Source organism: Hypanus sabinus, chromosome 14 (genome assembly GCF_030144855.1).
Source record: "Hypanus sabinus isolate sHypSab1 chromosome 14, sHypSab1.hap1, whole genome shotgun sequence".
Lineage (NCBI taxonomy): Eukaryota > Metazoa > Chordata > Chondrichthyes > Myliobatiformes > Dasyatidae > Hypanus > Hypanus sabinus.
The window spans coordinates 20,723,521-20,751,223 of record NC_082719.1 but is presented as its reverse complement, the minus strand read 5'-3'; the positions used below and the strand labels follow the sequence as shown (position 1 = coordinate 20,751,223).

Genomic DNA, 27,703 nt, shown 5'->3' with positions numbered 1-27,703 from the left:
CAACAAGTGCTGGAAGAGCACTTCCGGGTTTTCGCAATTTGCAGTTGGTTGAATTCGCGCATGCGAAATTCGCAGATAAGGAGGGCTGACTGTATGAGTCTTTTAAAACAGCCCACACCAGTCACTTGAAGCAATCCCATAGCTGCTTCTCTGCCTCCTGCAACCACTGCTTTGTTGTGCTAATCTCTGGAGCTTTGCTCTTTAGCCATTGCCTGTATGCAGGTACGAGAAGGTCAGTCAAGTGATCTGATTTATCAAAATTCAGTTTGGGCATTGAACAGTAAGCTATCCTTATCTTAGTATAACGGTTGCCTCGTGTGTAGTGTACTTGGACCTCTGGTGCTACAGGTTATAAGCCGATGGTAATCAGACAGGGTTTCCTTCAAACAGATCTGGTTGAAGTCCCCCAGCTTTGATTTGAAAAGGAAAGAGATGGACTGTTTCTTGTTTGGAGATAGTATCATGCAATAAGTATCTCAAGCATTTGATTACAGTCAGCTGGTGGTGGTATGTAAACTGCAATCAGGATCATGGAGAGCTCCCTAGGTAAATAAAATGGATGGAATTTGACCGCAAGGTGTTCATGGTCAGGGCAACACAATTTCGACAAAACTGCCACATCAGAGCACCACCAAGAATTTATCTTTTGCCTTTTCCGAATCAGCAGGTTGGTCCATATGGAGAATTGAGAAGCCTTCAGGTCTGATATCTGTACCTGCCATGCTGAGAGAAAGCCAAGTCGCACTCAGGCATACAGAGGTGCCAGAAAGTTTGAGAACCCTGTAGATATTTCTCAATTTCTGCATAAACATGACCCAAAATGTGATCAGACCTCATGCAAGTCCTAAAATAAGATAAAGAGGACCCAATTAAATAAATAACACAAAAACCTTATACTTATTCATTTATTTATTGAGAAAAATGATCCAATATTACAAGTATTTTTGGATAGAGTATGTTAACCTCTGGAGAAATGCCTTCTACAAAAGCTATTTGGAGTCAGGTGTTCAAATCATTGAGATGAGATTGGAGGTGTGGGTTGCAGAGGTGCCCTGCCCTATAAAAAAGACAACAAACTCAAGTTACTGACAGTCTGCTCTTCTCAATAATGATCTGCTTATGTGCTCTATGCCTTGATCAAAACAACTTTCAGAGGACCTTAGAAGAATAATTGTAGAGATGCATGAAGCTGGAAAAGGCTACAAAAACATTCCTAAACACCTGAGTGTTCATCAGTCTATAGTAAGATAAATTGTCTACAAATGGAAGTAATTCAGTACTGTTGCTACTCTCCCTAGGAGTGGGCATCCTGCAAAGATCACAATGTGCAATGCTGAAGGAGGTGAAAAAGAACCCAAGGATACAGCAAAAGACTTGTAGAAATCTCTAGAACTTCCTAAAGTCTCTGTTCATGTGTCCACTATAAGCAAAACACTGAACAAGTATGGAGTTCGTGGAAGGACACCATGGAGGAAACCACTGCTCTCCAAAAAAGCCATTGCTACACATCTCAAGTTTGCAAAAGACCACTTGGATGTTCTGTAACACTTCTGGGACAATGTTCTATGGACAAATGAGACAAAAGTTGAACTTTTTGTGAGAAAAGCACATTGCTAAGTTTGGAAGAAAAAGGGCACTGCACACCAGCACCAAAATTTCATCCCAACTGTGAAGCATGGTGGAAGGAGCATCATGGTTGGGGGTTGCTTTGCTGCATCAGGGCCTGGACAGCTTGCAATCGTTGAGGGAACAATGAATTCAAAATTTTATCAAGACATTTTACAGGAGAATATCAGGGTAGCGGTCCATCACCTGACGCTTAATAGAAGTTGGATAATGCAACAAGACAATGATCTGAAACACAAGAGTAAATCAATAACAGAATGGTTTAAAAAGAAGAAAATTTGTGTTTTGGAGTGGCCTAGTCGAAGTCCTGACCCTAATCCTATAGAAATGTTATAAAGGACCTGAAGCAAGCAGTTCGTGCAAGGAAGCCCACCAACATCCCAGAGTTGAAGCAGTTTTGTAAGGAGAAATGACCTAAAAATTTTCCAAGCTGGTGTGCAGGACTGATCAAATTATCGGAAACGTTTGATTGAAGTTATTGCTGTACAAGGGTTTCATACCTGTTACTGAAAGCAAAGGTTCACATACTTTTTCCACAAATACATGTAATATTGGATCAATTTTTTCAATAAATAAATGAACAAGTGTGTTTTTTATGTTATTTTTTAAAAACTGGGTTCTCTTCATCCAGTTTTAAGACTTGCGTGTAGATCTGATCACATGTTGGGTCATACTTAGGGAGGAAAAGAGAAATTTCTACAGGGTTCAAAGACCTTCTAGCACCACTGTAGAACACAACATTCTCTCATTTCCCTTTGGTAAAGCAATTTTGTTCTCAGGTCCTCAGTTTCGTTTTCCGGTATCTGCACATTTACTAACAAGATGCTGGGTAGGGGGGGCCTCATCCCTCTGTGTCTCAGCCTGGCTTGGAGACCCCCTCCTGCCTCGGCGTAGAACATTCATCTGCTTAAGGATGTCATATTTGCCTGGTCCACCAAAATCATCAGACGATTGTGAAATCTGTCGGTCATTAAGTTGATTTAAAAGTATGTTGCTTAGAGGGAAATTACATGCTGCAGACTGGAGTCAGAGTAATTCAAAAGAGGTATATTTTAAATTATATTTAGAAATATTGCCCGCAGCCCACAGATGTCACCATGGTTCACCACGCCACCGTGATGTCACAGCTGGGCCCAACAACTAAGCATCCAGTACTCTACATTCTTTGTTTAATTATCTCACGCTTGTCATTTCAGCTTTCCCCTCTCCTGTATTTGTTTTTAGCTCTTTCCTATGCAGTTAATTTCTCAAATTCACTGAAACCCCAGGCTGGAAGTACAACTGGTCGCACCAACAATGTTGCTCAGGCTAGTAACTAATTTATTTGTATTATTGACCATTGTAGCACAAACCATCACATTGATTTTAATGGGGAAAGAGCACCGGAGGATGTTTGGTTATCTGACTGCTACAACTGCCACTGTTTCATAGTCTGTTAGGAAGCTCTGATACTTAGCAATACAACACAAATTCTGTTTAAGCTTTGTGTGTTAACAACGTTTTATATGCTGGCACGGAAAAATAAGATACATTTGTAAACAACGTTTCTTTGCTGAAATGGTTAAGTATCGTAAAGTGCTCAGATAAAATATAAAATATATTTATATCCTTAAAGTAAAATTGTTGGATCTTTAAATCATCCAATTTAATCATTGCTAAATAGTAGTGCTTGTGTCACTACCTTCAGGTGTTAAACCTGTAACAGGCTGTTGCTCCACACTTTTACAAGGGAGCATTCGACCAGGGGTTAAACCAGAAGTGATTTCAGGTCTTAGAATTAAATTCAGTATTCCGGCAATGAATGCCCCACTTCTTTTGACCTTGTGTTCTTTCACTTGTATTCCAAACTTCAGAGGACGAGAATGAAACAATTCCATAACTTTGTTTCCTGTGAGGTTCCTTATTGTAAGACTTTATTCTTGCAAAGTTCCGTTACTCAAGGGCCTTGTATACCACTCACTAATTTCTAATCAGTTATTAAAAACTGACAATTATTATCCTCTTGTATTCTCCATGTGTTTACAAAATGAGCTACATGTGAACATGCCACAACACACAACATAAGAATAAGAACATTAGGAGCAGCAGTAGGCCATCTGGCCCATCAAGCCTGCCCCGCCATTCTATAAGATCATGGCTGATCTGTCCGTAGATTCAGCTCCATCTACCTGCCTTTTCCCATAACCCTTAATTCCCGTACTATGTAAAAATCTATCTAACTGAAGAAGTCTTGAATCAATAACAACAAATTGATTGTTTTATGACAAAACAATGATAATAACTTAGGGCAGCTTACATTTCCCAGATCAGAACTCACTCTAAATGTAGACTTGTAAAATTATTGTTAATAAACACTGAATTTCCTCCTCTGGCCCCACCAGCTGCATCAATCCATTAACAAATGCTTTGGGTTGCATCTTGCTGAAAATAGTAGTGAATCTCAAAACTCCAGAACGTAGTGACAGATATGCAGGTCCAACATTTGTCAATTCAATCTAATGCTGAACTACATGCGGAAACCAACCTGGCGGAAGATTTCCCAGTATCTATACTGATGGAGGTAGAAGGAATTGCTCATTTTTTGACATTATGGAGAATCAACCATTTCTTGATCAAGACTAATGTGTTTGAATACCTAAAGTGCTTCAGAACTGACATATTTTGAAAAGAAAAGTAATGATGTCCACTGTACACCAATAATATGTTTCAGCTTCAGCAAGTGAGCAGCAAATCACCATCCATACTTTTGACACTAAATTGTACTCAATTGCACTAAATTACAAGGAGCATGGTCTATTCTCTTTAAAAGCTGGATTAAGGCTGGTAGGATAACTTCACAAAGGACAAAAAAAAATCACAAACCCCAAGAGAGGTGGGGGGGGGGGGGGGAGCACATTGACTGCTATTTATTGCTCTTTCAATCTGTTTCTAAAGAGCAGAGAATTAATGGGAACAGTAAGTATTAGTACAACCAGATAATCAATTTTATTTGAATGTATTACTTGGCACAAGGTTTCAAAGATTAAACTTTTCAAAACTATGCCCCTAAGTTCCCATGTACCCCTGTAAATAAAGAGAGGAATCAAACCTTATTTGGGGACTTTAGTGGAGAGATGGCTATCTTGTTGGATGTCTGCTGTGCTGCAGAAATGAGACTGGCTCCACTAACAGCTTCAGAAACTGTAATGGCATTTGGGGCTGTTCCAACTGCGTTCTGAGGAAGAACTTTACCTGCAAAAATACGAAACATCAGATATAAATATATTTAATTATTTGCATACTCCAGAACTAAGTACACAAAATAAATCAATAAATTGTAATAGAACAACCTGTTATAATGTTCTTGTTGTGGATGGGTTTGGCAATGATGACTTTTGTGATAATTGGTGCTGCAGCAGAAGTGGATGTGCATTTCTTAGCGATCTGCAACGTATAGAAATATATGTAAAGAGAAAAGGTAACACAAAATTTAAGAAGGCCTTACTTGTTGGTTTGCTCTCCCTACATAGGTGTGACATAATGAGACATCTATACTGCAGAATATTTAGATTAGTAGCCCCACAATTTTAGGTTATCATCTCTTTGGTTCCCAGACTATAACCCCAGTGCCTCCCTCTCCCATTCTTGCAAATTGCATAAAAACTATAAAGAATTTTGATTTATGGTGCACAATGACAGAAAATAAGAACTGCAAGTTCAAAGCAGTGACAAATGATTGCAAAAATTATTCAAATCAATTTAAACTTGCAAATAAAATTATTTAATTATAGTAAAAACGATTTTTGTTAATAATTTTAGAGGGTACACTAGTAGTTCCAACTATTCACTACTTTGTTACTTTTTCACCTTTCAATGAAATGGATGCAGTGATGTTAGCTTATTAACAGCAGGCTGAATGTCGCCAGTAATTTGCAGTCTGTTTTGTTGTGTTGAAAGGAGCTGGGTGACAGCACTGAGACCATGCCCCACTATATAATGTTGGAAAGGCAGTAAATAACATTTTGACATTTTCCAGTGCAGGATAGCGTTCAGAGAGTACTTTCTGCAACCAAAAGCTTCGATATGATTTTTTGAACATCGCTTCAGCTCAAAGTCATTTTCTAGCAAGATTATTTGTTCTTCCATCCTTCAGGTTAATTCCTCATTACAGGTGCTCAAGAATGGAGTTATTACCCAATCTGCAATCTGGATTGACAGAAGATCCTGAAATTTCTTTGATATGCCTTTAATGCGCTCACCCAGGTGGGCACAGAATATTTGAATATCATTATCTGATATTCTTTCTCAAAGAGGCTTGGAAATTGGAAAAGATCACGATGGTCAATGTTGCACTTAAATAGGGTTGATTTGGATAGAAATATGGAGACGATTGATTTGACTTTGATAAGATTCACACCATTTCTTTGCAATTGAAGATTGATTTCATTAAACTTTGCAAATAATACTGACAAATAAGCAGTATCATGCCTAATATTCTGGAGTTAATTACTGAAAGTGCATAAAAGCATTTCAGGCAGTTTCCTTTTGAGAGCCATCTGACTTCTGTGTGCAACAGCAAGCATTCAAACTGATCATCACTCTCTACACAAAGCTCTCGAAATAGTCGAGGTTTGAGAACATGATCTTGATTTTATCTATCACTGTGCTAACAGTATTTAATGATTTGTACAGCTGATCATTTAGGTTTTTAGTGGCAAGATTTTGTCTGTGAATTACACGGTGAATGATAAAATACATTTGGTACAGCTTTTTTCAAGAAAGTAGTTCAAAGATTCAAAGATTGTTTAATGTTGTCATTTCCAGATCCCATACAGCACAAAAAAAATCACAAAAGATGAAGAACACAATAATAATTTAAAATACACAGCAAATATAAATGCAAAAGATAGCTTATATCCATAGATCGATTGTATGTCCATAAAGTGATGCCAGGTTGTACACAAGGTGATTGACATGAAGTAATAAACAGTGGTAGTTGAGGCATGAAAGGGGTGGATTACTGGCTGAAGGTGTTGATTAGCCTTACTGCTTGGGGAAAGTAACTGTCTGGTGCTCCTGGCAGGGATGCTATGTAGCATCCTCCCTGATAGGACTAATTAAACAGTCCATGAGCAGTATGGGCAGGATCCTTGATGATGTTACAGGCCCTTTTCGGTACATAATGTCTTTTATGACGGGTAGGCTGTTGCCAGTGATGCAACTTATTAGGATGCTCTCTTCAGCCTCCTCAGAAAGTAGAGGCATTGGTGAGCTTTCATGACTGTAGAATATGTTCTGGGGTGATAACCCCTGGGTGGTGTCCAGTCATCGACAGTGCTTTATTTGTCACACAAGCAAGAATGTTGATGAGTGAAATGTCCTTCTCTTTGAAAAATTGCTCAGCAACCTGAAATATTGACTCCCCCTTCATATCTGTTTCTCGTCCCCTTGCAAATAACAACTATTGAATCATGCTTTTTCATCTTTACTGAAGTGAACATAATCAAGATGTAAAAATTTGTTGCCTGACAAAGTTGACTCATCCATCTGCAGATCAATTTCTGTTGTTGCACAATGTACTTATTCATCTTTTAAAAGAACTGCTTTATTTGCTCTTGCAACATATGCAAAACTGTACTCAGAACCTCTCTTACTACTGGCAGAATCAGTTTTTCTCTAATTGTATGTGCTTTTCCAGATTTGGCAATGAAAAGTTGTATGAAGCATGCAAACAATCACTGTTTTATTGTGAGGTGCTGGCAAAATGCTTTGGAGTGCTTTCCATTTCTGAAAATAGCCAAGTTCTTGATTGCTTTATTGAGTGTATTCTCTTCAAATGTTCAAGAAGCTTGGATGGTTTCATTGCCTCATTTGAAAAAAACTTTTTCACACTGTTGGTTGCTTGGTGTTGGTATAAATCCTTATTTCTGATTAACACACACAAAATGCGAGAGCAACTTAGCAGACCAGGTAGCATCTATAGAAAAGAGTAAACAGTCGATGTTTTGGGCCATATTTCTGATACTCTGCACCATACCGTCTACACTTCATTTTTGTTTAGTCTGCTGCAGTCATTTTCACTATGGATTAATGGCCACGATCAATTGCCCTCTGTTTAAACCCAATCTGAAGCACTGCAGTCAATAAAGGGGGAAGTTATGACGTCGTCATAGCTCAAGAAAAAAAACGCAAGTCCCTGCCTGAAGGTATGAAAAGTAGGTCAGCTGATATCCTCGTTGGGCCGTGGGCCAGAGAAATGCATTCAAGACCATTCAATAGGGAAGATTCTGAACTTTACCCCATTGAACACCACACCCTAATTCACAGAAATTGTGTCACTACGTGATTAGAGTAGGGGAATTGTACTAGGTAACACTGTAGTAAGGTAGTGAACAGCAGTAGTGCGTGAGGTGGGCCCAGCCTGGAAGTAACACAATTTCTTCAGTTCAGATTTCTCCTATACCAAATACAGAAGCATCACATTGCTTTTCAACAACTATAACATGCTTCGAGCAAAGTCTAAAAGAACGATGGGTTAGCAAGAGATGAGGTGATTACATGAAGCACTGGGGATCAAATGCTTATAATAAGCAATTCATTTCTTGAATTAAGCATGTAATCCCTCAGCTGCCCTTCTTGCTGTTGAGTGCCCCGCCAATTCTCCCTTTATCTTTATCACCCCCCTCAAAACTCCCATTTTGAGAACCATTCATTTAGATGAATCATAAAGCTACAACAGGGGAGTTACAACAACTCAGCCCACTGAGTCTGTATCTTTAGTAAAGAGCTACTCAGCCTAAATTCAGCTTGGTGCTCACAAGATGATGCATGAATGGGTGGGGGGGGGGGGGGGCGGTGTAAGAGGAATCACTCAAATTCATCTTGAATCAAGGAAATGAACCTCTTGGTAAATAAGCATGGTAAATAAAAAGCTGTTGTCCTAAATGCATGTCTCAAAATATGTGGTGATTCAGTCACTTACATTCTGCAAAGACAAGAATACAATTGAAGACTACTGAACTGGCCATTGTGAAAACTGTACAAAAAAGCTGTCAACCAATGATGTTGAAGTTGTGGATCTGCGGTTAGCTCGTGTTGAGATGTGTTTTTGGTCACTCCTTTTTTTAAAAATTGCTATTTGTTGCTATTTTGGGCAGTTTTGATTTGAGCTGAATTGAACATGCCTGGATTTCAACTTTGTGTTTTGTATTCTGTGCTTTTCCACTCTCTTTTGGTGCCATTTGCACAATTTTTTCTACTTTGTGTATGAGGAAGAGGTTTTCTGTTTTTCTTTGAACAGGTTCCATGGTTTTCTTTGTTTCATGGCTGTCAAATGGTTTTCTTTGTTTCATGGAAGACAAATCTCATGGTTGTACACTGCATACATGCTTTGATAATAAATGTACTTTGAATAACTGCTAAGATTCCCTTCAGAAATTAGTGCAATGGATTCCCTGGGTACAAAGATTGTGTTCCCATCCAAAATACAACTAATAACACTACCGAAAAGGCATAGCAGAACAGGCATTTTTAAAGCCTGATTTTGCAGTTCAGTGGAAGTCAATTTGTGCTACTGCAAAATACAGTAGACTTGTTAATTAAGCCTTAGGTTAATTGGAGCAACTCTTAAAAAATAAAAACTAATTCAGGAAATTGCCAGGAATCCCTTTAATTGGGGACACTGTGCCATTTAACTGGGGCAGGAGACTGCTGGTGAACAGGTTCTAACTAGCATCAGTCACGAGCAGTTGTGTGGCAATTAGACGTTACACTATGCTTAGAGTGATCAGTACTTAAATAGTGTCAGTTGCATGTGGTTGTGTTCAAAAAGCAGTATTTTATGTCACTGATAGTTGGTGAAAAATAAGCAGCAAGACAATTCAGAATTGTTTTGCTTACTGCAATTTCAAGCATTCAGGCTTGGAGATTCCAAAAATGGCCATGAGTGAAAATTAAACGATTTTACTACTTCAACGAGTTAGGGACTATGAAAAATATGAAGTTATTGACTGTCATGTTTTGTAACTTCAAAACATTAAACTAATTACAATAAAAAGACGAGTCCAAAATCATGATTGTTTACTTTGTTTTTACTTTAAGCGAGGCACCTACGTATCATGTAGTAGTGTCATAACACATGCAATTCACATTCTTTTTTTTTTAAAAACATATAATCCTAACCAATTATATATATAAAATTTAAGGAACATATTATATACATACACACAAGTTTTTATTTATTATGTATTAAACATATGCATACACTTATAGTATATACACTATTATGTAAGTTTGTTTTTGGAGAGTGAAATCTTCGATAGCATTGTATGAAGGTAGTCCATTATCTGTACCAGGTGTCTGTGCTGATTTTGTCCCTGGATGAATTCCTCCATTGATGACTATTAGGAACTTATACACAGTTTTACAGTCTTCTAATTTGTTCTGCATTTCATTTAAATTCATTATTTGTTACTCAGTTTGTCTTTTATTTTTATATATACCTTTTAACTATTTCCACAAAACTTTAGATAAGTTGGGGCAGCCACTTAACAGGGCCAAAATGTACAGAATTAAATGTAAATTAAATTAAATGTCCCAATTAACCAGAACACAATATATTACAAAAGCTGCTTTTTCCAAATATACTAGCTGGGCCTTCAGTTGATAGGCCCAGCCTCTCCAAAGCCCTTCACTATAAGCATCTTGAACCCAAATAACCCCCTTTTCTTTATGATTTTATTTTGTCAAAGCCATTATTTAAACAAATAACTTTAAAGCATTTTATGACTGCATAACTGAGCAGGGCATTTATCAAGCACACTTTCAACAAAAACAAGACAGGGACTTCACTTAAAAATTACATTCATCTAAAAACAACTTCCGTTTATAGGTCTGATGTCAAGAAGCTTTAAAGTTTAAACATTATGGACTTTATAAAATTGGTGCAAGCACTAAATAACACTGACTATTTAAGCCAAAATGTTGGTTCATGTTTGCCTCGAAATAATCTGCACCAATGGCTTTGAAGACAATATATGCAACTATATTACATGCAAAAAGACTTGGATAGTTAAAAGTGAAATTTAACAAAAGACTTGAGCTTTGCCTCTAAAAACTGTAAAAAAAAACTGCAGCATAAACAGCATGTCTTTTTAATGCACACACCTTTTTAAAAAACCTATAAATTTGAAATTCAGTACAAGGTGAAAATTGTATAAGATCTTAAAACAAACCCTCTGCATCCCAGATCACTGAATGGATGGTTAAGAGGTTTGTAAAGTGATAGTTATGGACACGGGGGAATGAAGACTGGAAGACAGGGGTGGGGGGGGGGGGAAATGTAGTACCTCTAATCAAAACAGGTGACAATATACAGGCTCTCAAGTTTCAATTTGAATGGGTAAATTATTGGAATTGATCTGAGTTGGATCTCAGTTAAACAATCAAATTGTAGTAGAGAAGTGGAAGGTACCACTGAAAACAACTTTCTTGATTCCTTACAACAAATAAACACCACCAAATCAAATTCCTTATGAGAAGCACAATCACATTGCACAGTTAAGCTTCCAAATATACATATTTGAATAATATCTACATGAATGATTGATGACATGATGCAGTGAAAAAGAAATTAGCTAAAAGGTGCCACAAGACTGGGGCATAGAAAAAAAGTGATGGGTGTGGTGCTCATAACTCACATTTGTGTCACTGCCACTGCCAACCTAGTGATGGTGTGTTAAACTTCAGATGCAAATTGGTTACATTTTCAACTACACTTCAGATCAGATGCAGGAGGTTTTTTTTAAAAACATGAGTGATCATTTCAAACATATTTCTCGAAGTTATGGAGGTAATCACAATGAAATCTAAGAAACAACAAAGGAAGAACTAAATTTGAATTAAGTTTTTAACATCACATCCCTAAAAACTTGGACCAAGTAGGTATTAAGAAGATGGAGGTGACAAGTTTTTTGAACACAAAAGCAGTTAAATCCCCCAAATTAGGTGAGATCCATTCCAAAAGGCTGTGGGGAGGGGGGCAGGAAACAAAGGAGGAGGGTGATTTTTGTCACAGAGAGTGTGATTTTGGAAGAGTGGCGATGACTTTTCTATCACTGGCAAGATATCAGAAGACTGGAAGTGTAATGTTCAATTATTAAAGAAGAGCAGGGGTAAACCTGATAACTATTGGCCATCAAGTTCATCAGTGGCAGAGAAATTATTAGACAAAATTCTAAGAAACAGGACTGATTAGCGATAGTCAACATGGCTTTGTGAGGTTGTCCAATAGATATTAATAATACAATATCTTATAAGATCTCTAATGATAGGCTGGTATACAAAGTTAAGACAATGGGACACAAAACAAGCTGGCTAACTAAATCTAAAATTAACTTGGTAACAGAAGGCAGAGGATAATGGTGAAAAACTTCTTTCTTGCTTGGAAGTGTACAATTAGTATGAACCATAGATCAGTTGGAAACTTTTTTGTGCTATATAATACAATTGACTTGGATCTGGTTGTAGGAGTAATAATTAATGTTTGAAGATGACAAAATTTGGTGGTGTTATGGATAGTGATCAAGGTTATCACAGTTCATTGGTAGATTGAATTTAATAGAGGTGATGCATTTGGAAAATCAAACATGGATAGAAAATATACAATAAATGGTAGGGCACTAACTAATGATAAACAGAGACCTGGGGGTCCATGTCCATAGTTTCCCGAAAATGGCAACACTAGTGAATAGGGAGGGAATGGCAGCAAATGGTGCACTTGCCAGTGCATAGAATACAAAAGTTGTAACACTGTGTAGTGTTGCATGTAAGCTCTGGTCACCACAGCACAGGAAGAATGTGATTACGCTGAGGAAGAGAAGAGATTCACCAGGATGTTAACTATTTATAAGACTTTTAGTTACAGGGAAAGATTGGATAGGTTGGGCTTGTCCTCCCTGCAGCAAAGGAGACAGAAGGGACACCCAACAGAATGATGTCAGATATTGGGAAGCATACATACTGCAGATAATCTAAAACATTGCTCCACGTAGAAGGGTATCAAAATCAAGAGGGCATATGCTTATGGTGAGAAGGAGTTTTAAAGGAGATCTCAGGGGCAAGATTTTTTGTTTTAAAAGTGTTGCTGCTATCTGGAACATCCTGACAGTGGAGATGATGGAATGAAACACAGTTACTATATTTAAGAGTCATTTCGACAGACACTTAAATAGGTAAGGCATAGAAGAGCCCCAATGCAGACAAATGGGATTAGTGCAGATGAGCCAAAAAAGGTCTGTATATACACAGTTGGCCAAAGGGCCTTTTCAAAACTATACAACTATGTTATGGCGGACAATTGAAAAAATGGTATATTCAACTTTATTAGAAACAAGTCATCCCTTACCTGCAATGTTTTGAATTGATTTTGTGTTGGCTGGATTGATGCATTTAATGAGTTCCCAGGACCCAAAGTGTTTGATGTTCCAACTCCGGTCTTGCCATCAAACTTTTCACCAAGAGTAACCATCTTGATTTGTTTCTGCACCTGTGGATCTACACCTTGAAACTGTGATTGGACTTGAAGGTGGGTTGACTGACTTGGTGGCAATGAAAGTACGATGGACTGTCGGGGCTTTCCTAGTGTAGTCACTACAAACTGTTGTCCTACTGTCTCCGATTTAACAGGCTGGCTTGAAGTGGGAAGATCAGAGGGTTCTGATTCTGGATTAAGAGCAACCTGATTTTCTGCTTTAGTTCCAGCAGCTGTACTTGGGTTGCTAATATTACTTGTAGACTGTGATGCACTGTCAGGATTTACTTCCATTTTTTGCAACGAGTCACTTAAAATAAGTGGAGTACTACTATTTGTCAACACAGTAACATGATCTGCAAGGCTTGACAAAACCTGTGAGTTCTTGCCTTCATCTGAATGTACCATTTCCTCCAATTCAGTTTCCATGGCAACTAAATCCTCATGCTCTGATGTTATTGTGACAGCCTCAATACTGTCATCTTCGTCAACAGTAGTGTCCATTATCTCCTCGGGAAGTAGGCTAATCACTTCAGCTGATACCACTTCCATCTTAATACTGTAGATGCTTAGTAAGGCCTAGATAACTGAAACAAAGAAAAACAGTAGAAACCACAGATGCTGCAAATGAAATAATGATGGAAAACTTCTCCCTTGATGCATCCTTGGTAGCACAGGTACAATAAGTATTCAAGAAATAACAACTTGCACTTATGTAATGAAATATAGCCAAAAGCTCGTTAAAAATAAAAAAAAGCTACAACTGGATTGATTAAAAAAGGAGAGGTTTAAAGGAAAAGTTGTGATAAAGGGTTTTGACTGGGAACATTAACTGCCTCTCTTTCCACAGGTACAAAATGACCTGCTGAATGCTTCCAGATTTTCAATTTTTAAGTTTCAAAGAAAACCTGACATTAATATAGCACTCTTCATGCCGTTTTCATCAATATCCCATGGTGGAGTACAAACCAATTAGGAACTTGTCAGTTGTAATGCAGCGAACACAGCAGCTAATTTGCACAGAGGAGGCTCCTGCAGACAGCTAGGCAGTTGCAAATACTGAATTTAAGCCACATTGAGGGCCAATATTGAAGTTCCTAAAATAAATCCCAGGCACCGAATTCAGCAGAGACAATGGTACCAGTGGTACAGTGTCTGACCCCAAAGCTGGAGACCTACACAGCTGACAGCACAGCCATACGTGACAAGGAATAGTTAAGAATTTTAGGACTGTATAAATCTTAAACAGTGGGACAAGACTGCAGAGACTTTTGAACACAGGATGCGAATGTTAAAAATTATTTGGATCCTAAGTATAGGGCTGAAGAATAGGACATGATGAATTATAACAAACACATAGAAACTTTAAATACACCTTAATATATTGTTGGATTAAGAAAGTGCCAAGATTGGTGATTGTGTGTGTGTGTGTGTGTGTGTGTGTGTGTTTGGGGGGGGGGGGGAGGGGGTCATAGGCTTTTATGTGGGATGAGGTCCTGAAACTTCATTCAAATAGTTATTTCTAGATTTATAAATTTCTTTTTTTTATTTTGTTTCTGGACTCTGTTTTTTTAAATAATGCATTAAGACTTAAAAAATTAACTGTGGTCAAATAGAATGATGCTGGGCACGATCTAATTTAACCTAAAACATGTTTTTTTTTAATATATAGTTGAAGAATTCTTCAATGAGGTAGTAGGTGCCAACTTTCTGAACTGCTGTTGTTTTCAGATGAAGATACTGCCAGCAAGCATTTGTTTAGGGAGCTCCAGGATCTGGATTTAGTAACAATGAAAGTAGTGTTGCATACTTCCAAGTCAAGATAGTGTGCAACTTGAAAGGGAACATGTAGGCAGTGGTGTGCCCATGCCCTGTTGCTCTTGCCCTTTGTAATTGGAAGTCCTGGATTTGGGGAGGCAAGCACTTGTAGACACCATATACAATAGCCATTGCATGCTGGTAGCATAGGGAATGTGTTTTTTTTTTAAGTGATGGAAGTGAGGTTCCAATCAAGCAGGCTCCTTGGATAATGTTGAGCTTCTTGGCACTCTGTCCAAACAGGTATGCGGAGCGTACTCCACACGACATGCCTTATACATGGCAGAAAGGCTCTAGATGGCCAAGAGACGAGTGCCTCATTATAACCAACCTTTTACCTGCTCTTGCACACATTATATTTGCATAGATTCTCCAGTTGAGTTCCTTGATAATTCCCAGAATATCGATGCGTTTTAAGCAACAAAATTGAACACCAAAAGGTACGCAAGCTTACCTGATGAATTACAAATAGAATTGAATATTGGAGGGCACAGCAGAAATTAAAAATATTCTCGGGCAGGGAAGGCTTGAGGGGTCAAGAGATGGTATTGCAAGTGGTTGGCTCTCTGTACAGGTCTAACATATTCAATATTCCTGTGAACCCTGTGGACCAGTGTGGGGCTACAAAAGGAGAGAGCAAACTGACCACAGCACTACTCAGGTGGTGGAGTCAAAAAGGAATACGACTACAGCAGGGGAAAGATATTGTTGGAGGGATAGAGATGAACTTCTGTAGCCTGGTGAAAGAGACACAAAGATTCTGATGCAACGGTGAAGATCTCTTATACGCTGGAGAGAAACTCACAGCAGTTAGGGGAAGATACAGATGTCACAGACTACTTGTTGATACCCAAGGAAGAGATTCTACTGTAAGTTTTTGCAGCCAAGCACTGAAATACGAATCTAAACTATAAAACAATAATTTCCGGATTATTATGCAAGCCAAAGTCAGTTGGGTCAATGAGATGAAAGGCCTTTGATTCATTGGGGACTGGGAGAGGGGAGAGTTGTTCCATTTGGACACAAAACATGCTGGAGCTTTAGGAAATCAAATAAGTAGGGAGTCAAACTGGACATTAAGTTCAATAAAGGACTCGAAGAGGAGAATCCTGGTGAAGGGAAATTTAGGATGTTAGTAAGAATTAAAAAAGATCAGGAAATGTAGAACTAGGTTACACCAGGAAGAGACAGATCAAACTCACGAAACAGCATTGTTACGATAGTTGAAAAGGTGCAGGTTACAAATGCAAAGTATTTAACTACAATTAATTGTAAAGTGATAGGTGTAATTACATAATTCTGTGGAGGAAGAATTTAAGGAGTGTGAACAGGAATGTTGAGCAGCTAAAAAAAGTTATCCTAGATTGGGAGCAACAAACAACTTACTGAGGAACTCAGCAATTTGAGAAACATTTGAGGAAGGAAAGGAACTATTGATGTTTCGAGAATAAGTAAAACATGCTTAGTTAATACTTTCCCCTTTGGTAGTCACTAGGCAAGAGGACATGGGGGCTGGAGACTTAAGGGAGGAATATCTTGATATTATGGAACACGCCTGCATCAGGGCGAGGGAAGTATTGAAATAAGGTAGTACATCAGGCTCAATGAATTCCCACTGTCATACAGGAATTATCAAATCCTGTTGAAGGATCTCAGCCAGAAGTATCAACTACCCATTTCCCTCCATAGGTGCTGTCTGACCTGCTGAGTTTCTCCTGCACTGTGTTGCTCCAGGATGCAAGGGAGAAATGCAAAGGGAGGTATTTTTAGATCTTAGTTAGCCAAGGTGAGGTACCAGAAGAGTGGAGGATAATTAATGCTGTTCCCTTGTTCAAAAGGGGAAGTAGGGATAAGCCTAAAACTGCAGGCCAGAGACTGTAGTGATATGGAAATTGTTGGAGATGATTCCAAGGCACAGGATTTATTTTTACTCGGAAAAGCCAGGATTGATGAGAATGAATCAGCACGGGTTAGTGCAGGATTAATCTTGTCTCAAATCTGAATGAAGTTTCTTTTTTGAGGAAGTAACTACGAAAATTAACAAAGACAAAGCATCAGACACAGTTTACATCAGGGTTTTCTGCAAGATAATATTTAGAATTCTACAGAAAATTAAATAATTTCTGCTGAGAAGGTGGTGGCAATATTCTCACTATTTTAAAAAAGGCAGAGAGAAAATGGAAAAACACAGTCATAAAGAAAATAGCAAAAGCTTTTATAAAGGATGGACAGTTGGAAAAAGTATTAAATATAATCAATGATTTCTGGAAGGGAAAGTTTTCCACAAGTGTGAAGGAATTTTTTTGAGGATGTAATTTTGAGAAAAGATGGAGATAAAACAGTAGATTGATGTATTTTGATTTTCAGTAAGTCATTGATCCCATATAATAGATTAGACAGCATCTATCCAGTTGTTGTACTGCTGAACAGGAACAACTACCTAGTACAATAAAAGTGGACTCTTGACTTCACAATCTATTGTGTTATGGTCTTGCACCTTACTTTCCTTATATCTGTAACACCTTATTCTGCATTGTTAATGTTCTCCTTTGTAGTACTTCAATGCACTGATAAGATTGGTAAAATTTAGTTTACCAATTTACCAACTACACTACTACAATGAAAAGATTTATACGGATGACATATAAAATCAGTTTTCCCACTGTAATTTGGTCTCTGTGATAACAAACCAATTTGGAAAAAAAGTAGAAAGTCAATGTACTATTTAAGTGATGTTAGATTGTAAAGTATTGATGTAGAACAGGGGCTCCCAACCTTTTTTATGCCATTGGCCCTACCATTAACTGAGGGATCTGTGATGTAGAAAGAGCAGGATGTTGTACGCCACTAACCAAAAGCAAACATGCAAAGTTATGGCAGCAAATTACGTTAGCCTTCATGAAAGGAGATTTACGTACAGACACAAAAGATATTATGGAACATGCCTGGAGTTTGCTACAACTCCATAGGGTATTAAAACTACCATCACTAGAGGAGTGGGTATAGTATAGTCTCCTTACCCTGGAAAGGATGTGCTTGATCTGGAGGGAGTGGAAGAGAGGTTCACTAGGTTGCAAGACTGCACTTCAAGGAAAGCTTAGGCTGAATAAGTTTGGATTCACTGAATTTGAGAGGAGTGAGGGGGGGATCCAATTGCTGTTGATAAACACAAAATGCTGGAGGAAATCAGCAGACCAGGACAGCATTTATGGAAAAAAGTAAACAATGTTTCGGGCTGAGACCCTTCATGTAGTCCTGATGGAGGGTCTCAGCCCAAAATGTCAACTATTTATTCTTTTCTGGAGACGCTGCCTGGCCTGAAATGTTCCTCCAGCATTTTGTGTGTGTTGCCTGGATTTCCAGCATCTGCAGATTTTCTCATGCTGTTTATAAAATTTTGACAGCTAGGGTGATGAATCTACGAAGATGATTTCCCCTGGATGGGCCATCTGGAATAAAAACATATGTCTCGGAGCTAATGGTCTAAGACTCGGACGAGAAACTTGTAGACACTAGTGAGTCTATGAACTCCTTATCATACAGAGGACAGAGGCCAAGTTATTGAATACAATCAAGGAGACATAATGTTTGAAAGCAGAGGCAGTAAAGGCTATGGTGTAAGAACAAGGATATAGCATCAAGGTAGAAGATGTTAGACCCACTCCTGTTTCTATTTTCCTACGCCAGATAAATCTGAACCCGAAGAAGGACTATGAGACAAAAAGAGCAAATAAGCAAAAGCTGATGAGGTAGGGCAAGTGAGTAATGCACTTGAGCATTATATCTTACTCTTGAATTTTAACTTTACCCAAATACATAAAGTTACATATGGAGTTAAATCCTTTTTAACAGTTTGGGAACTTAACCAGAAAGTTGTTCTTTTAAAAAAATTTGTTTAGCAACTTACTCTGCTCCAAAATATCTTTTGTGGTTACATGTTGATATTATCCAATCTTTCCACAATGACATTTCCTCTGTAGACAACAATTATTGGGATCTGTAACAAATTCATAATGAAATGTAGAGTTATTAATATCAATTAAGTTTCACTTTATGGTGCAAATTCTAAATAATAATCAAATGGAATTTATGCAGATATTCTTTTCCATTTTCATTTTGAAAATTCAATCCAAAGTTTCTATTTTTGAAATTGGACCAGTTGAATTGAAATTGAGTTGCTGAAAACAAACATTAAACTGCTCTATAGTACCACAATAGACACTGCAGGCCTAGGGTTTATCCCAGGGGTCAGCAACCTTTACCACTGAAAGAGCCACTTGGACCCGTTTCCCACAGAAAAGAAAACACTGGGAGCCGCAAAACCCGTTTGACATTTAAAATGAAATAACACTGCATACAACGTTTTTTTTGCCTTTATGCTATGTATAAACAAACTATAATGTGTTGCATTTATGAAATTGATGAACTCCTGCACAGAAAACGAAATTACATTTCTGCATGCAACAAAAACATTTTGACCTCCGAAAAAAAGACGTTGGGTTGAAGGTTACTTTTAAGTAAAATACTCAATGTCTATTTGAGTCCTTCTTGTATTTATGAAAAACGCCAAACTTAAATTTGCCGCCAGCAGCAAACCAAAAATAACGTCAGCCAGCTGTCAACCTGAAAAATAAAAGGACTATTTCACTGAACAATGAAAACATATGAATATACGCAAAATAATAGGCAATTAAAATATTTATCATCCTTGTTCAGGTTGACTCACACCTGACAATGCAGTCGTATTCAGTAGGGATGGATCGATGCTTAGGGGAGTGACCGGGAAGGATAATGTGTTTTTTTCCTCTCTGAACTCACAGAAGCGTTTCCCAAACGATGTTTGCATTGCGATGATTGCAGAATGTAAATACTCCGAATTTATCAAGTCGTGACCTTGTTTGAACTCTCTCAAATTGGGGAAGTGAGACAATGTGCCTTTCTGTAAATCTCTGGCAAGCAACGTCAACTTGCGCTCGAATGCCAAAACATCCTCCAACATGTGCAGGGCTGTACGTCCTTACCCCTGAAGAGCTGTGTTCAGCGTGTTCAGGTGCGCTGTCATGTCTACCATGAAGTGTAGCTTTTCCAGCCACTCTGGCTGTTCCAGCTCAGGAAAGGTGAGCCCTTTGCTGCCCAGGAAAGTTTTCACTTCTTCCAGACACGCGACAAAGAGTTTCAGCACCTCCCCTCTGGACAGCCAGCGATAAAAACACGTTGTAGCGGTGTGCTACAGGCAGTCAGTAAACTGCAGTCAAAGATAGCTTTATTCGAACTAAACAGCCTTGCTTTTAAGCCTCCCTCAACCCGCCCTCCATGGGCGCGGATGCTGCAAAAGACACGTACTCACAAACCCCCGTAGGCTATCTCCCTTAGCCTGAACGCTGGCTAATTGTGAGCCGGTTCGGATGTGTCAGGAAATGGGTCGCCCGCCACAACGTCTTATTTAGATTGTACAAGATCACCATAATCTTCAAATTTAGATTTACATTTCAAAATCTAACAAACTAACATAAAATACATTTTAATTAAATACTGACCATGTAGCGGTGTGCTACACGCAGCGCTAAAATTACGACACGGAGTTGGTAACTGCAGTCGAAGGAAAAAACTTTATTCGAAATCTTCAGCCTCACTTTTAAGCCTCCCTCAACCTGCCCCCATGGCGCAGAGGCTCCAAAGCTCTGTGCTCGCAAACCCCCGTAGGCTATCTAATTGTGAGTCGGTTCGGATGTGCCAGGAAAAGGGTCGCCACAACCAATTATTTCTCAAAGCAACAGGGAGCCGCAGCACAGACGTAAAAGAGCCACATGTGGCTCCGGAGCCGCGGGTTGCCGACCCCCGGTTTATCCTGCTCATCCTGCACAACAAAATTATCAAAGCCATAAATTATGAAAAATGTGGACACTGATCAGTTAAATAAAGTTGTTCAATATTTCAGGATGAATATAGAGCTCAGATGGCATACACCACCATCCAGAGGTCACAAGATCCCTGTGCATCTACTGAGCATGACCTGTAAATCAGACTGAACCATGGTGTTCCACTCAGTGGCCATAAATCCCTTACTCCTTCAAAAATTACAAACTGAAACATTTGCCTATTTAATGCATCTGTATCTACCCCAAAATTTAGATTCTAAATGACAGAAAATTGCCGAGGCCCATTACATCAATACCCATTAAGCAGCCATTTACTCTATCCACAATTTCAACAATTAGCCTGTAGTCTTCTGTGACTTGGTACAGATTGAAAAAAGTGTGGGAAGTTGGGCAAATTTTAACTCTAAGAAAAATGACCTTGTTAAAAAGTTGTCACTCTTGCAAAGGAATGAACAAGTCTTGAACCAATCAAGTCTTGCCTAGCATAAGAATAACAAGAGGTAATTATGTAGTGTGTACACTATGTACACTTTATGTACACTTTACAGTACAGGCAACCCAGGTTCAATTTCCATCTCTATCTACAAGGAGTTTGCATGTTCTCCCTGGGACCGCATGGATTTCCTCCAGGTGCTCCGGTTTTCTCCCACAGTCCAAGGACACACCAGTTGGTAGGCTATTTGATCATTGTAAATTGCCCCATGATTAAATTAGGATTGCTGGGCCTATTCTGTGCTGTATCTCAATAAATAAAATAGTAGCTAGGAATTAAATGCAATTTCGGTTCATATACCAATCTCATGGATAACTTAAACGCGGAAAAAAGGGGGCTAGATTGATAATGCCCTTCAAGAAAATATTTAACAAGGGACCACAGTAGCATAGTGGTTGGTGCAGCACTACTAAAGATCAGGGTGTTGGAGTTCCACAGTTCAGTCCTCTGTAAGGAGTCCACATACTCCCCATGAAATGCATGGATTTCCTCCAGCTGCTGCGGTTTCCTACCACAGTCCAAAGATGTACTGGTTAGTAGGTTAATTAATCAAATTGGTTTAAGAGGTGGAAGGCTCCTCCTGCTGCTAAATTGACCCATGACTAGGTGAGGGTTTAAATCAGGCTTGTCAGGGGTTGCTGGGCAGGGCAGTTGAAAAGGCCTACTGTGTGCTTCATCTCCAAATAAAAATCCACCATCTTTGTTTTCAGTCTCTATAGCTCTGTTGGATACACAATTCCCAATATTCACAAGCCTCTGCATTAAGAAACTTCTCAATACTATCCTGAATGGCTCTTACCGCATTTGCCTTGTCATGTCCGTAAAAGTAAAAAAAAAGCCCATAAATGTTTCAATAAAATAATTCTTTTGCACTTTGGAAAGTATAGGCACTGTTTGTGTAATCTTTCTCATTAGACAATTCCCTTCATTGAGGAATCAATCTGGGAAATGAATATTGCATATTTGATCTATTACAAGGATTTCTTTCCTTCTGCAGGGAAACCAGATTTGTATAATATTTAGACCCATGCTTCAACATGGATCCTGTGTAACCCAGTAAGATATCTTTACTCTTACAAGTATACTCAAAGCCTCTTGCAATAAATTCCAGCATATGCAATTGCTTGCTGATCCTACAAGTTAACTTAGAGTTCCTGTACAAGAACACCCAGCTTCTTCTGAAGATGACCAACTTTAAATCTTGGACTATTTGTTCTCCCCCCACCATTTTTTTTAAAAGAAGAATGGCCTTACCCTTTTGGAAACTATGTTCTATCTGCCACCTCCTTGCCATTCTTTTAAATGCCTACATTCCCTCAAAGCTCCTCCAAATTTTCTTCTCTATTAAACTGGGATCTATTACAGCAAAATAAAACATGCTGTTGGAGGAAAGCAGGAGGTTCCATGGAGGCAAAGGGATAGTCAACATTTGAGGTTGAGACCCTGCATCAGGGCTGAGAGTGTAGACGGGAGATTGCCAGTATAGAGAGACAAGGGCAGGGGTGAAGCAGGGGCTGGCAAGCACAGTGGAACCAGATTAATAGGGAGATGATTAGCAGGTGGAGTCAGGAGGAGGAATGGAGTTAGGTGATAGGTAGAGACATAATCAGGTTGGGGAAGGGGACACAGAGACATTGTCAGGAAAGTGATGTTTCCAAAAATGCAAGAGGCTGCAGATGTTGAAATCTGATGAGGAAGATGACCAAAGGAACCATATGAGGTAAAGAAAGACCGTGATAGCCCCACCCCCTGAACCTCTATACAAAACAATCCCCCTCTACACTGATGCAGGGTCTCTACCCAAAATATCAACAATCCCTTTGCTTCCATGGATGCTGCTTGACCCTATACTTTCCTCCAACAGCATGTTTTGTTTTGCTGTAATAGATCACAGTTTAATGGTAGTAATGGTTGAAAAGAAAAATTAGAGGAGCTTGGTTAAAGGTAGGGATCCGTGACAAAAAAAAACAACAAAAGTAGGTTGATGTAGAGTGTGGAAACCAAATGGGGGAAAAGTCAGAGGAAAGAGCACATAGACCGTGGGTTACCTGAAACTGGAAAACTCAATATTCATACCATTCAGTTGTAGACTACTGAAGTGCTGTTCTTCTAGTTTACAGTTGGCAGTGGAGAAGATAAAGATGTCTCTGTGGGAAAGGAAGAAGCAAAATGGCATGTAACTGGGAGGTCAGAATGGCCATTACATATACAGCAAAGTTTTTCCGCAAAATGGTCTATGCTCCGTAGAAGAGGCCACATCAAGAGCACCCAATGCAGTGGATAAGTTTCACAAGAATCCTTCTGACCTTTTTGTTTTGCCAGTAGGGGCGGGGGGGGGGGGGGGATTGTTGCTCGCCACCACATCTATGGGAGTGGGGAGCTGGGGGAAACTTTGGGGTTCTCACGTTTAACTGTTGTTCAATCTTTGGGGCACTTCTCTATTGTCATGGATGTTTGTAAAGAAAAAGCATTTCAGGATGTACATTGTATACATTTATTTTTCTGACATTAAATTTGACCTTTAAACCTTGACCTGGTAAGCTGTTTAAGTCCCTGGATGGTGGTGAGGGAGGTGATGTTGGGACATGAGTTACACCAAAGTGCCATGTGATAGAGGGGGAAGTGAATGGACAGGGATGAGCAAAACAGGGATTCACAGAAACAGTGAAGGGGGAGAGAAAAATATGACTGATGCTGGGAGTAGAATAAAATACAATTGGCTCCATATCCAAATCATTGACAGAAATTGTGAAAACTTATGCTCCAACACTGATTCTTGTAGCTTCATACTAATCAGTCTACCTGGTCAAAAATTATCCATTATTCCTTCTCTGTAAACTGGTTCTCAGTTCTCACTATTACATAAACTCTGAAATATTGTTTAATAATTTATTAAGGCACCTTATTGTGGAGATTGTGAAATTTCCAACATGTTCACTACCTATTCTGCTAGGTAGAACATCTCATTCAGATTTGTTGGACAACATTTCCTTTCCATAAATTCATGCTGGCTTGTCCAACTCCTTCCGTCATCAACCTAATATCCTTTTATGACTTTCATGAGAGATGCCAGCCTTTTTCCTCTCTAATGATAGGCTAACTGATCTGCAGTTCCCACTTTCTCTCCCCCTCTTTGCTTAAAAAATGGGGTGACATTTGCCATTATCTAGTGTTTGGAGAACATTCTGGAATCTGTAGAATTTTGTACTATGACATCCAGTGCTACCTCCTCCACTGAAACCCATTCCAAAACCTTGCAATTCATTCAGATTTCAGTTTTATTAGCTTCTGGATACTTTCTGTTTAAAATAATTTCTTCAGCATCTCATTCCCTTTAGACAGTAGTTCATCACAGATTGTATTTAGTCAGTCTTGAAAGGAGAATACAAATTGTAATTTTCTCTATTTCCTTGTTTTTTTCTATCTCAGTGAGGATTGCACATGAACTTTTACTAATCTATTCCTTTTCACATCTCTATATAAAAAAACTTCTAATGTTTTTTAAAGTTACTATTCTTATCAATATTTTCATTTTCCTTTGCTAGAGTCTAAATTTTCCCAACCTTCAGGCAAACTGCACTTTTGGTAACATGACAAGCCTTTTTATCTGATCAAATACCTTTTTCAACTTGTTAGCTATGCCTAATCGACTTCTCATTAGGATTGAATGCCTATATATTTGTTCTAAACCATGTTACTATTAATTCACAATGAGTCACCTCGAGATAGGCCCAATGCTGCAGTTGGTGTCACTGATAAGCAAAGAAAATGGCTGCCAATGGAAGAACTGTACACAGGACTAACTGTCCAAAGGCAATTATTGATCTCAGGGCAGTGGAAGATCTGTATAATAGTTTCTGCCCTCTATAGAGCAACCAAATGTCAACTGCTGTGAAGATATCAAGCATTTTTTATCACCTATTGCCCCCATTATGCAAATTATCACATTTGCCTCACAACAAACAAGATATGCCACTTGAACAACAGTTCTCTGACCTTACAATATTTCTATATACCCATGACTGCGTGAACAAATTCAGCTCTAGCTTCATTTATAAGTTTACAGATGACACCACAATAGTGGACCAGATCTCAATGAGGAGACAGCACAAGGAAGGAGATAAAGAGTCTAGTGGCATGATGACAAGAGAATCTTTCCCTCAAAACGAAGGAGCAGATCATCAACTTCAGCAAGTAGGGTGGAGTCCAATGCTCCTGCTGCTTCAATGATGCCAAGTCAGAGATGATTGAGATTCAAAGTCCTATCCGCAACACCCTGCCTGCTCCAGCCACATGGAACTACAACCAAGGACACCAAAGCCTTTACTTTCTCAGAAAGCTAAAGAAGTTTGGCATCTGATGACTCTTAACAATTTTTTTGCACAGGCATAATAGAAAGCTTGTTATGGAAACTGTTCTGCCTGAGACCTCAAGAAAATGTATAGCTATGGGCAGTCTGCAGACCATTGACACTTCCCATTGCCGCGGGAATGCAGTCGATGTAATGAAGGAACATTCCCATCCAATAATCCTCATTTCTCCACTTCCCCACCGTATTAAAGACACAACAGCTTGAGAGCACGTATCAGACTCAAGGCCAGCTTCTATTCCACCTTGCCATTGCCCTTTGTCTACCTGTGTTACATTTCTTCCTGTTACTGCAACCCTACATTCTGCATGGTGTTTCTTTATTTCTACCTCAATGTACTTAAGTATGGCATGATTTGTCTGGATAGCTCACAAAGCTTTTCACACTGTATCTTGGTTTATGTGAGAATGGCAAAGTGATATCAATGTGCATAAGCAATGATCTGAAGTTATTCATGTTCTGGAATAATCCCAACAGATAGGAAGGTGGCAAATGTAGCTGCAGTATTTGTTATAATGACAACTTCATAGCAGAGGGGGAAAAAAACTATTTTTAAACGGCACAATAGCAAAAAAAAAATTAAAAATCTTTAAAATCCACTTCAAAATCATCTGACCATTCATTGCCAAGGCAAATCTAAGCTCATAAACCTTGTGTGCTTTGGTAAGTTCTGCTTCAACAAAATAGTGATTTATGAACATGCCGTGATACTCAAGTTGAATAGCAAATTGAATAACTAAAAATACCCTTTCCCGTCGATAAGATCCCAACTGTTTGACGGGTCACCATTCCCAAAAAGGGTTACTGAATACTTGTGGCATACAGTATGAGTAGATGTAACCACCAGAACGCAATAATATTTGGACGGGTGGGTTCATTTACACGTAAGGGGGCGCTCTTTACACCGCAAGACAGAAAAGATCAAATATTTCGCATTCTTTCTGCATACGTTTATAAATTACCTGTTTGCTAATTATCGCTAAAAATCAAATACAGAAGTTACACTTTACAGCTGTTTAGACTTTTGTTTTAAATCACATATTAATGAATGTACAATTTTTCACATGCTCTCGAAACAGGTAAACTAGACAAGTTAAAATTCAACCTTCGAGGCGGAATCTTGTCACACGTTATTGCGTCTTGGAGAGCCACGTCTCTACAAATGAAAGACTGAACGGCAGGCCTTTATTTACACTCTACGATTGCAATGAAAACTGGCCCCGATAAACGAAAAGCTGGTGGAATGTTTCATGTCACGGTTCGCAAGCCGGGAGAAACGAAACTCAGGTCGAGCTTTTTGGATCGAGCTCGAGTGTATTATTAGGCAGGGATTGCATTTCGAAAGCTCCGCCATTTTCACCTCGTCATCATATTTCCAGAGGAAGGCAAGGCCTGTGCGAGCCTGAGAGACAGACAAAATACGAAAAAAAAACCGCGAAGAAAACTCGACAGGAAATAACATTTCCAAACAAAGCCCACAAGCAAGTGTCCGATGCCGTTGTCGCAATCCCCAGCCACCCAAAGTTACAAAGCAACAACTTACCTGCGGCAAGTAAAATCTCAACTGCACTATAGCGACTTCAACACACAAAATACGGCCAAAAGCTCAGACAAAACTCCATGAATGCTACAGTTGCCGGACACCAGCGCAGCCAAGAATATAACTACTTGGATTAACAAAATAGAAATCTGGATCACTAAGTGCAAACTGCTGTCAAAATAGAAAGTTTACGTTACAAACAAAACTCAATTAGGGTGATGACAGGGAATCATTCAATGCCCCAGACGAATTAAAATTGCACAATAAATTTTAGTTTATACTCATGTACTCTCAGGCGGTCTCTCCCAACATCCCCCGAAATCGAGGGTGACTTTTTATAACGACAGGTCTAGGAGAGGTGGGCACGGAACGAAATAAAAATAGCAGGATAGATGATGACAAAAGAACTGTCATCAGGAAAGTGCGCTGGATTCAGAAAGAAAAGAGGCAACACTGAAGGTCAATGAGA

General features: G+C 38.9%; 1 protein-coding gene across 13 annotated transcripts in view; it reads right to left on the bottom strand.

Moving 5' to 3' along the window:
- Positions 1-27,703, bottom strand: part of lin54 (lin-54 DREAM MuvB core complex component) — a 114,568-nt gene that overhangs the window by 68,667 nt on the left and 18,198 nt on the right. For 4 of the 13 annotated variants that reach the window (XM_059988864.1, XM_059988863.1, XM_059988862.1 and 1 more), the window contains exons 2-5: positions 18,861-18,950; positions 13,010-13,722; positions 4,956-5,049; positions 4,715-4,857 (exon numbers count right to left, since the gene is read on the bottom strand). In XM_059988864.1, the coding sequence (XP_059844847.1) occupies positions 4,715-4,857; positions 4,956-5,049; positions 13,010-13,687 (915 nt within the window). In that variant the 5' untranslated portion in view covers positions 13,688-13,722; positions 18,861-18,950. Of the gene's footprint in view, positions 1-4,714; positions 4,858-4,955; positions 5,050-13,009; positions 13,723-18,860; positions 18,951-23,373; positions 23,473-26,799; positions 27,362-27,703 lie in introns of all 13 variants that reach the window. The other 9 variants (XM_059988853.1, XM_059988854.1, XM_059988859.1 and 6 more) reach the window with 7 other exon arrangements.